Source organism: Anarrhichthys ocellatus, unplaced genomic scaffold (genome assembly GCF_004355925.1).
Source record: "Anarrhichthys ocellatus isolate YVR2014 unplaced genomic scaffold, GSC_Weel_1.0 scaffold7, whole genome shotgun sequence".
Taxonomy (NCBI): Eukaryota; Metazoa; Chordata; class Actinopteri; order Perciformes; family Anarhichadidae; genus Anarrhichthys; species Anarrhichthys ocellatus.
In genome coordinates this window covers 4753908-4765797 of record NW_022280037.1, presented here as the reverse complement: position 1 = coordinate 4765797, position 11890 = coordinate 4753908, and the positions used below count along the sequence as shown (strand labels likewise).

At 41.9% G+C, this 11890-nt stretch overlaps 1 protein-coding gene across 2 annotated transcripts in view; it reads left to right on the top strand.

Moving 5' to 3' along the window:
- Positions 1–2045: 2045 nt before the first annotated feature.
- grhl1 (grainyhead-like transcription factor 1) overlaps positions 2046–11890 on the top strand; it is a 14532-nt gene continuing 4687 nt past the window's right edge. Inside the window, exons 1-14 of one of the 2 annotated variants that reach the window (XM_031848089.1) lie at positions 2047–2231; positions 3682–3768; positions 4423–4612; positions 4848–4921; positions 5248–5381; positions 5469–5704; positions 6176–6258; positions 6592–6745; positions 6847–6958; positions 7210–7304; positions 9314–9557; positions 10059–10186; positions 11446–11474; positions 11706–11791. In XM_031848089.1, coding sequence (XP_031703949.1) covers positions 4547–4612; positions 4848–4921; positions 5248–5381; positions 5469–5704; positions 6176–6258; positions 6592–6745; positions 6847–6958; positions 7210–7304; positions 9314–9557; positions 10059–10186; positions 11446–11474; positions 11706–11791 — 1441 coding nt within the window. In that variant the 5' untranslated portion in view covers positions 2047–2231; positions 3682–3768; positions 4423–4546. Of the gene's footprint in view, positions 2232–3681; positions 3769–4422; positions 4613–4847; positions 4922–5247; positions 5382–5468; positions 5705–6175; positions 6259–6591; positions 6746–6846; positions 6959–7209; positions 7305–9313; positions 9558–10058; positions 10187–11445; positions 11475–11705; positions 11792–11890 lie in introns of both variants that reach the window. The other variant, XM_031848088.1, reaches the window with a different exon arrangement.

Sequence of the window (11890 nt, the reverse complement as noted above, 5' to 3'; positions counted from 1 at the left end):
TGTGTGTGTGTGTGTGTGTGTGTGTGTGTGTGTTTGTGTTAAGAGAGAGAGACAGTGTGGGGGGAGGGGGGATTACAGTTATTTTCTGTCTCAGTGTGTGTTTTTGGGGAGAAACTTTGAATATTGCTGATAGCATCTTTTAAGCTCCCTACGTTTCCAACAAAGCTGTTTGTTTTCACTCAGGGTGTTTCCTTTCACCTCTGGTCTGGGTTCTTTTGTGATTGTATGTTTATTTTATTTTATTTTTTTAATCATAATCATCACAGCTATTTGTAGAGGATTATGAAAAGTAGAGGCAATGCAAATCTAGTATGTCACATAGGCTCACAGCAGTTTACAATATATCACAGATAAAAACTTTTATAAAATTGTAATCTAATTATTAAAATCTTCCATAACAGACTTCTATAGAAAACTCCCCGTTTTATGAAGCCCTATTGACAGTCATTTGTTTCATGCTACTTGCTGCATGATGCTGTGAATTAAATGTTAACCGTGAAGAGTGGGCCCCTGATTTGGTTACACGCTTATTCATCGTTTCATTTGCTCTCTTTGATGATTCTGGAGGTTTCGGGACTAATTTGCCTTTTTCTTATCTGCAGCTGTGCTGGCTGATGCTAATCTGTTCTCCAGGAGAATATAAACAACTCTATGTGTTGTCATCCAGTAACGGTGACACAGGTGGGAGTATTATATAAAATGAAGAGAACGGTTGACATACAGTTAAGGAGGAGGGTAAACTATGTATTACATTTAGTCAGTTTGCATGAGTGGTCATCTGAAACAAGATTTTAAGATTCAGTCTCTCTGTGCCGACTTCCAGAAATATAATGGAGTAAAGTAAACCTCACTTAAACTCAACTGACTTACTTTTACATCATATTTTACTTAATTTGATCTTTTTATACATTTAAATAGATTTTTTTACAAATTTGCTCAGAAAATGCCCAAAGATGTAAACAGACAGATCTACAGCCTTTTAGAATTTAAAGATAAACATTTCTAAAACCATATGAATAATCAGTTGTGTATGATTCTCATGATATTTGAACTCAAGTGATCTTGCAACATGTTTTGACAATCTCAACACAAGGATAGGTACACAACCTTTTAAGTCTGTCTCCAACTTGGAAGATGACTAATAGAATATACTCACTTGAAGTCAGACTGCTGAAGCTTCATGTTATACTCATGTTATATCAACTTCAGAACACATTTTGTACAAAACAGGCCCTCTGGATTTTGTTGCATATCTTTTACAATAGAAACTCGTTAGAGAAGGATTTATTTCTCAACAACAAAACCTGTTTCAATGTTCATTTGGGTACCTGAACATACCCTTTATAAACAGCTTCTTACAGTTTTAAATTAGGTAAATTCTTAGCTTCATGTTAACTTGCATTGATGATTATCAAGGATTTCCATGAGCTCCATGCAGTGACGTTTACAGATTATACATATTGGGAAAAGAGAGGCTAGGAATCTGATCATACCTGCAGATGCCCATGAGGTTTTTTTGTTTGACCTTTTTTATTTGATTCCCGTTGAAGGGCTAGACTAAACTGTTACATATACAACCAATATCCTTATGCTGCAGTGACAATGCCCAAAATAAGGTGTTCCTTGCTCATCCAGTCCTTAAATTAGCCCCCCACCACAGGTTTGTGTAAATACATTTATCAGTTGTGATTCAATTGTAATACTGCCGCATCCTTGTTTGTTTTTTTCACCCTTCGGCGTTTTGTCCTTTTTATCTTTTGATCAGCTTTTTTGTATTCAACCCTTTAATCACCTTATCCTTTTAAAAAAATAATGAAATATTTGAACACATTTCTTTCCCAATTAATAACCCAACATGATAAAGTCCCAGCTGTGGAACCCTGCTCCTCCTCTGGCTCACCCCGAGTCCCTCTCCAGGTAGGCCACCAGGTGAGCCAATCACAACCTCAGAGAGGGCAATTGACAGTATGGCCCCGCCCTCCCGTCCACCTGTAATCCAATCCGCGCGCCTGTCACAGGTAATACCGACCTTAATTTCTCAGCATTGCCCCAAAAAAAGCGAGAAAAGCTGACAAAACCCGTTCTCTCAGAAAGGGACACCTTGTTTGTTGCCGCAGCCCTCATCCAGCGTTAGCGGCGGAGTTTTCCTTCGGTAAAGAAGACGGATCGGATTTTCAGTACCAACTAGAAAGTCCAGTTCGACCGACCGAAATGTCACAGGAGCATGACAAGTAAGTGTCCTGACTCTGCATTTACAGCATGCATAATAAGCACGAGACATTATAGGCTTGAAATACTTACTCTTAATATTGTGGGAATTTTTACACTGTTTTTGTGAGTTCATGGCACTGACGGATTACTAAAACCCTTTAAACGCGGTGGTCCACCTGTGACCTGCAGCTGCTGGCTGATATTTTAAAATGTGTTCTGTTAATTAAGTGTTATTTTTAGGATTATTTATCATAGTCTTCTTTTTTAGGGTGAGTTTACTCTAAGACTTGGCTGCCAAGCTGGAAAGCGATTATATCTCATCGTTTCCCATGATGTAACTCCGCTGATTTCACCTGTCATGTTCAAGCCTGTACAGGTGTATCTCCACCTGTCGTGCGAGCAGAGGCGCATGTTAGAATGAAAACTGCCCCGTGATATTGATGGGCGGTTTATTGTTTGATTTCGCTTTAAGCTCGAACAGTTATGTGGATATAGTCTCGATGATGTTTGTTTAGGAATACACATGAACCTCAGCAGCGAGCTGTCAGCTAAATAAACGGTCTCTGTAGATGGTTGTATATTCATGACGGAGTTTTGATCAACTTAAAAAGTAAAAGTAAAAAGCATGTTGGTAAAAATGCTTAGCCTATATTCTGTATGGTTTTTGAGGGCAATAACGAGGGAAGTTTTAAGGGGAGTGAAATTGTACACCTGCTAGGCGTTGGCTCGACTTTACTAACACAGACAGAAGTCTAAGCAAGCACAGGGCCATATGAGGTCAGTGGATTTTACTCTACATGACTCAAATGTTTTAAGTGTCAAAAATGTGATACTAAAGGCATTGCACAGTTATCTAAATATTATATATATATATATATATATATATATATATTTTCATATTCTTGTACATTAAAAAAGAGAAATCATGCTGCGTTACTGACTACAAGTAAAATATAATTTCAATCTCTGTCTAAAAAAACAATCAAACTCTTTTTTTGTTTTAGAAATGGATTACAAGTCCTTCGAGTTTTATTACCAGTAAATAATGGATATTATCAGGTTGCCTTTTATGAATAGCACAATTAGATATAGGATTACTAATTATCACTTAGCTTTAACAATTGAGTGGGGGGAAAAAAAGCTGTATTTGCTGTAGATACTGAACATGGAAACTGAGCCAGTCAGCTTACACTTTGTCATAATCACTTCATAGTGGCAGAAAATCAGGCAGTTGGATTTAGTGGCCAGATGATTGAAGGCGTATTGTAAGTGTAGTTTCCAAAGTTTGACAAGGAAAGCTAATGATAGATGAAACTTCAATAACAAGAGCTGGACTAATAACTTTACTTTGTTGGCTTAACACGTCTAAGTAAATATAAGCTGACCAAACGTTCAAATTTACTCCGAGTTCAGTGTTGAAATGATCAACGTTTCTCACTTGTTGATATTGTGTATTCATTTCTTTTTTAGATTTAAGACGTTCACCTGAGTTCAATGAGCTTAAATGAACACGTTATGACCATTACCAGCAGACGAGACACATCGAAACACAAGCTGGTATGTTCTTTTTGGTCCAACTCAGTCCTGTTTACAAAGCAAAGACTCTAAAGGCCTCACAAGATGGAAGAGGAAGAGGAGGAGAAAGATGCAGCCGGTGACTTTGAATAAAAACTCATGGTTCTCTTACGAAAACACTAGCACGGCGCTGGAATGTGGCAGGGTCAGTTGCGTCAGTTGCGGTCAGCTTCTCAGCCAATGAGAAGTTCCCGAGTCGTCACACCGGACGAGCCTGTAGAGCATCTTTCGCTCAAGACACCTCGGTGGTTTGATGGCTGAGATTTGTTACACAATCATTGAAAAGCTTGAACAACAGGTCTTATGTATAAAGAACATCTAGTTGGTTGATCTCTGGCTCTTATAACCTGTTTGTCTGTTCTGAACGAGGTAGGTTGTGATTGTAGGTCTTGGCTTTGTGAACTCGACGAGACAAATCAATCTGTGGAATGCTTGAGAAGCAGCTCTTTAAAGGAGATATTAATCCCAGAGTCTATGTGTGCAAACATGTATGAGTAGTGTCCATACCGTATAAACCTTAAACTGTTGACAACTGAAAAAGAATGTGATAAAAAATGTTCTATGCATTGTTAAAAAGCTTTAACAGCTTAAAAATGAATTTGTATACGGCACTTATGAAACTCTATCTTCTCACAGTAAGCGTGCGGTCCTGGTTCTCCAGAACGAGCCGGGCTATGGCGGTCAGCGTCGCTCCTTCACCACAGAAGACGAAGCCTGGAAATCCTTTTTGGAGAACCCGCTGACGGCTGCCACCAAGGCCATGATGAGCATAAACGGGGATGAGGACAGCGCCGCAGCTCTCGGCCTTCTGTACGACTACTATAAGGTAACAGGAAAACCTTAGCAGTGGATCTGGTGCAAAATCTTGTATCGGGAGTTAGTTACCAAATCCTTACAGGCTTTACCTATGTGATCTTTTTCCGCACTGACATCCGACCATTAAGCAGCATCTGTGAGGCAGAGCTCATGTCATGTAACTGATCTATAGACAGCAGGATGACCCAGCTTGTTGGATGTGATGTGGTCAGACGCTGAGCGGCTGTGTTTACCCTCCCATACAGGTGCCCAGGGAAAAGAGAACAATAACCCAAAACAAGCCAGAAGCCCTGGTCTGTGATGTGGATCCCAACAAAAGGTAAGCAACAGCACGAAAAGCAGAGGGGAACCACGGCAATAAGGCAACAGAGGGATTCAAGCCCTTTCACATTCTCTGAATTCTGTGTCCACATTTGCATATATACAAGTGAGCAGTGCAGCCTTAACTGCTCACTAATTCATTTAAAACTGCGCACATATTCATTTGTGGAGGAGCACCTTGTTTCTCCAAAACATCTCTTCAGGACAAAAAAAACAACCTTGTTTTTAGCATGAACACAATTGTGGAGTCTAATTCACTAGATTTAAAGTTAAATAATAATATAAACTTTATTCATCAGGGGATCATGTTTTTGTTTGTTGCAGACACCAGATACATGCCGGACACTCCATAGCGCCACATCAGGAAAGCGGTATGGAGAGCAGGATCCAGGTCCTCAAGGGGCCCTTCAATATTCTTCAGATGGCCCAGGAGAAGAGGGCCCAGTTCCCCTCACCAGGTCTGTTCACATTCAATAGCATAAACAGAGACGAGCAGCTTAAAAACAGAAAATCTGATCGTCAGTTTGCTGATTTTGTCTATTCAGACACGACCGTCACCGTTGCCATTGCCACCGTGCCAAACTACCCACCCGTCAAGACAGAGGGGCCCACCCATGGCTTCTCAGTGACCGTGCCAAACAACTGCACCGAAACCGACCGCCATGTAGGCGTCTTTGACCGCCAGCTCACCCACAACACCATGCAGTTCAGCCCCAGCACCCAGTCCCGCACGCCCCCTGACTCCACCTTCTCCGAGAGTTACAAGGATGGTTCCCAGGAGGTGTGTGTTTCGATCCCCCTCTTTCTAAACCCCGCTAATGCTCTCCCTACAAACCCCCTCCTTCCTCTCCCCTCCGCTCTCAGATCTCTCCCATCACACAATAGGATATTCACCTGATCCCATGGAGCCAGCGGTGGGCTTAGCCGTCCCTGGTTTTATTTGAACATGCCAAAATAGCGGCCAGTGTGTTATTATGCCATTGTCTCACAAACACAATAAAGTGCTGTACTCTTCTCCTTCAATAGCCAAAGCCCTTTCTCTCTCCTCTTTTTCTATTTTACCTGGAGGCGAATTACCTTAGAATATAGAGTAACCCAACAAAACGCCTGTCCAGGAAAAAGTGAGGGGGAATTGAAGGAAGGCTATTCAAATTAAAATAAATAATTGAAAATCAAAGCAAAGTAGCTGTTTAATATCCTCTTCTTGCTGGGCCTCACTTCACTCTTTATCTGTTTTCTTTGTGCCCTGCAGGTCTTTTCCTTCCCTGGGGATATCCAGTTACGTATGGCGTCCATGGCGCCTGAGGACTACACTCAGTTTAACACCGTGCCGGGGTAAGTCGCACTGCCGACTGCCCACCGTCCAACTTCCACCGCCGTTCAGCTTTTTAACGCAACACCGCAGAACGGCCTCATTCATGGCAGTCACAAGGGAGACACCAGACTACCCTCCGTGTGAAAGACAAGAGTCGGCACACACGGGCGTTATCTGGCCCCGCACACTCGCGTTTTAGCTGCACTTGATAAATGAAGCGTGCCCCATTATGCTTTGGTTTTTGAATGCTATTGTTGCATTGTCATCCAGTTTTACAGAAAATAAAAGCCTTTTCGTCATGTTTTATTCTTGATGTTGGCTTCATTCTGCTGCTTTTTTTTACCGTATTTTAGGAACAACTTTGAGTACACTCTTGAGGCGTCCAAGTCTCTGCGTCAGAAGACAGGTGACGGGACGATGACGTACCTCAACAAGGGACAGTTTTACCCGATCACCCTCAGGGAGATTGACAACAAAGGAATGCACCAATCCATCACCAAAGTCAGGGTAAGAATAAGAAATAAATCTGAAACAAGACAACAACATAGGATTAATCACTTAAATCAAATGCTAAATTATCATTTTAACCTTTGTTTATCCATTGCCAGAGTGTAGTGATGGTGGTGTTTGGAGAGGAGAAGTGCCGAGATGATCAGCTGAAGCACTGGAAGTACTGGCACTCCAGACAGCACACTGCCAAACAGAGGTGTCTGGACATTGGTAAGAACCACTATTTGTATTTAAACTGTCAATCACATAAAAGACATGTACTATTTAGCAGAACAAGAGTGCTGCAATAAAGTGTCAAATTAGTAGCTTAGCAGTATAGCTAACAGGAAAAAGTGCGTCGCTTGGGATTCATTCTGCAGCCTTTAAAACATCAGCATGTCATAAATAAATATAAAGTCTCACACTTTTACACTTTGTCACACTGCTGTTAAATTCACGAAACTGTTGTCTTATTGTGACAGCTGACTACAAGGAGAGCTTCAACACCATCGGTAACATCGAGGAGATTTCCTATAACGCCATTTCCTTCACCTGGGACACCAATGATGAGGCCAAAGTAAGACAGTCAAAGAGACACTCACCAACAGATTCACGGATATACATCTGATTGACACCATATTCAAATCACAAAGCTGCTTCTGACATCATTTATGTAAGAACAAGAATGTGTTTGGTCCACAGGGTTTTCATATACTTCCTTGTCTTGAACTCTTAATACGAGCCTTGAACTTTTCACATCAACACATTTAAAACCGTAAGCCAAAAATCAACTACTCCTCCTTTTTTTAAGGTCTTGTGTGTTTTGCCAAAGACCAGAATTTAGGTTTCAGGTGTTAACACCCCTTTGTCGGCGATCATCAGCAGCTTTGTTCATTGTGATCCTCCAAAACAGTCGTTAAAGAAGATTGGGGCCTAAATAGAAGAGTGAGGATGCTGTCACGTCGTTCCTCTCCTCCTCTTGTGTGTTTAGTCTTATTGCGTGGAGACATTGAGGTGTGTGGTTTTTCTTGACTCGTCCAACCTGCCTGTCTCCCCTATTGTGATGCTGTGCGTTAAGGTATTTCTGCACACCAAACAGGTACAACAAAGAGTGCAAGAATGAGGAAACTCAGCAGGGGGGGGTGGACAAAGACTGGATCACACAGTTAACAAATAAAATCCTGTTCAACGGGTAGGAGAGATGACTGAAAAGAGGAGCTCCTGTCCTCTCTCCTACTTCCATTTTTCATTTGTTGTTGACCCTCATGTCAGCGCTCCCTGGCACCAGTCCACTGTCAGTCCGAGATGGAGGACGACTGACAAGCTAAACAGACGAAGAGACAACATGGCGCCACGGATCATCTCCAGCGTCTTGGTCTCTGTGGGCTACAACTTAAATATTCACAAACGTCTCTCACGCACACACACACACCAGGATGTGGGTCTAACTGTCTCATGACTCGAGGCCTGTGTCCATAGGATGTTCATCCTTGTGTGTATTTTTTGAAGCACCTCCCTGCTGCGTTGTTTGAGCATCTCATCAATTACATGGAAAAAGTGTGTGTGTGTGTCTGTATTTACCTCTCTTTCTCATTTTCTCTCTGTGTGTGAGCAGGTGTCTGGCTTTCCCCCAGGGGTGATTGCTTTGCCGCATAATATGTATTGTGGCGTATTTGCAATAGGCAGCCCCTCCCTTATGTTTACCTGCTCTGGGGCAGTTAACTGATGTTATCAAAAAGGATGACAATTATTTCTTTAATGCTTTTAATAAAGTATAAAGCAGCCAGAAACCCCAAATACAAGAAAAAAAACTTAGGCACATCGAAAAACGTACAGAACCCCAAATATTATCATAGAACAATTCAAGGTTGCAGAAAATATGATACACAAATACAACTATAATACAGTGTATTTACATGTCAAGGGATTTTATTCCAACTTGACAGACATTGTGACATCAGCACTTTTAACTGGCTTTCTCAGCATGTCTCTACATGATATATGAATAAGATGTATACATAAAATGCTCAGTGTATTCATCGATGAATAGACTGAGAGGGTTTTACTGTAGTTATGCAATGCACAAATGCATTCACTCAGATAACTTTTCTTTTGGCCTTTTAATACTATCTATATGATCTGTGATAGCTGCTGCTCACCCCTTGGTTCCTCTCTATTAGGTGCTTTCAAAATGTTGTGATCGTGTGTTTTGTTGACACAATGATAACCTGTTTTCAATACAAGCACCAGGAGGACAAGGGAGCATCTCCACGAGAGAAAACAAATATGAGCCTGTGATTACTGTAGTTGACCAATGGAGGGCAACACGGAACACTGAATGTAGTCTGAGGACTGAGCAGCAGAAAGGCCTTCAGTGTTACACTATGACGCTGACGTGAATGATTGAATAATTAATGAAAACCTTCATGATTTAGAAGTAGCTATTAAAGAAATGTAAGTTGCAGTTGACTTTAATTGACAAAGCTTGTGGATGTTTTTATTGTATATGTTTGTTTCTCCAACTTTGTACGGGTGAAGATCGACATGTTCTCTGTGCTTTAAACACTACTGTTCCTCCCTCCACAGATCTTCATCTCCGTCAACTGTCTGAGCACCGACTTCTCCTCCCAGAAGGGTGTGAAGGGTCTTCCTCTGAACCTGCAGATTGACACCTACAGCTACAACAACCGCAGCAACAAGCCCATCCACCGCGCCTTCTGCCAGATCAAAGTCTTCTGTGACAAGGGAGCCGAGAGGAAGATCCGAGACGAGGAGAGGAAGCAGTCCCGCAGGAAAGGGAAAGTCGCTGAGCTCAACCCTGGCCTGGCCTGTGAGTCACTCTCGAGTACTTCACCTTGTAAAACATGCATGGAGCAGGGGACTGAAACTGCTATTATTTGATCTAGAGTTTAAGTGTATTTGTCATAACAGATAGTGGACGCTGGCAGTGATGAACCCACTCACACCACTCTTGTCAATATCCACCTTGTTTCAGCAAAAAAAAAAAGGTCTGATGAAAAGCTACCGTCCCATAGCACCCAAACAGCAGACAGACAAAGTTAGACCTTAAGACTCACATTGGCCTTAAATGTGCTCAGACACACAACTCTAAATGCTTATGTTGCTCTGTGTTTGCTGGATGTGTAAACTACCAACTTTTCTCTAACACGTTTGCTGTAACAACGTTATAAGGGGATTCTATGTCAACGTCTGACAGCTTGTTGTGCTGCTCCCAGGTAGCCATAACAATACGTTAATGCAGACTTTAAAGACACTTAATGGACACCTAATAACAAACTAAACTGCTCCCTGTTGCGTCCTTTCCTTCCAGTTGTGGATGCCAAAGTTCCCATCCTCCAGAAACGCAACGATGTGACCATCTTCAAGATGATGACCGACCACGAGACCCAGCCCGTCCTTTTCATTCCTGACATCCACTTCTCTACCTTCCAGCGCCATGTGAGTGCCAGTCACAGACATACAGCTCCAGCATGGATCAACACGTCTTGCCTGTCATTTCTGACCATAAACATTTTCTTTTGCTACATTTATGTAACATTTGTTGCATCTTAGATGGACCATGAACAGTTTTATTTCCGCCTCCACCCACTCATCAGCCAGCTGGGTCGAGGTGACATGATTGCTTGCTAGTTGGCAGGAACATTGAGTTCTGGTTTGGAGCTCTGAGTCCTAGAAACCAATAGCTGTGTTTCAGTGCTTACTCACAGGATGAATCATTTACCAGTGACTCAAAAAGAACCGGGGGGTTCAGAAGATACTACCTGTACTGCTAACTTTATGTGTTCGCATGCTCAGAGGAAAGTAAAGAGGTAGATTTAGAGACGAAGAGAAGACTGGACTGGACTCTGAGCTTTGCTTCTTCCAGTCAGAACGAACACGTGACATCACACTTTCAGAGTGTGTGTGTGTGTGTGTGTAGGCCTGGCCCGGACACATCATTTCAGGCGCATTTCAATGTTTTCTTTGACATGTAAGGTGAGCTGCTTTATTTGAAGTAAATGTCTCTGGAGGAAAAAATAATTTAACTACTTGTGACCTTTGAGTGCCCCCTTCTGGCCACATTATGAGCTGTCCCAGCTGAATAACTAAGTCTATCTTTCACCGATGAGGCTGAGGGAGGGATAGGAGGTTATTTTTGGTGTTGCCGAAGACATTGAACCTGACTGAACTGCTATCAGTTTCTGATAAACTGGGTTTACAGGATTTCCTCTCAGAATAGAATTCTATTAACAGTAACGCCTGCAATCTATACAGTTGCAGAGAAAAAAGGCTCCACTAGAAAAGCAGCTTTCTGAGAATTTAAAAAAAGACAACTAAATATTTTTCATTGACTTTTACATTATTTGAGACAGTGAATTGGTTGAAGGAGTTTCATGCACTCTGTAATTCACTGTATAACTGAACACAGCCAGCACATGTACTACAACGTGTTGCTGCAGTGTAACTTTGACCTGACTGACTGGATTTGCTGCTGGTATGCAGAATTAGTATTGCAGCAGTGACAGAGTTGTACATGTTTAAACATGCATTGCAGGATATATATTAAAATAATTTAATTTATGTTGGGTACCCAACACTCAGATAGCTATAGCTGATACTATTAAAGTCATCTCTGAAGCTATATATAGTTGGTAGTTTATTTTAAAAGCTCTTATCTTCCATCTGAGTTCATTTTTCTATTTCTGTTTCCTCTGCAGCCTTTCCCGACAGAAGACGGAGAGGACAAGTGAGTTCACTGAGGCACTGATTTTACACTTGCTCTTTTCACACTTGCTTTTGAAGTCGTTTTGAAGCGAGACAACCTTTGGCTCCTTCCCAGTAAAAGGAATACAGAGATACATAGCTTGTTTCTAGGAAATGAGCGTTGGCATTGTGTGCATACCTGTCAGTTTTACAGCCAGTTAGCTGGTTGTTAAGGGCATTTCAGTAGTGATATGTGTGTGTGTGTCCACTGCAGCTCGGGCATGAAGAGATTACCCTTCAGTGATGAGGAGTTCAGTTCGCCCCCAAACAAGATGGCGAGAGGAGGGGAACCAAAGAAAGGTACTGTGCGTGTGTGTGTGTGTGTGTGTGTGTGTGTGTGTGTGTGTGTGTATGTGTGTGTGTGTGTGTGTGTGTGTGTGTGTGTGTGTGTGTGTGTGT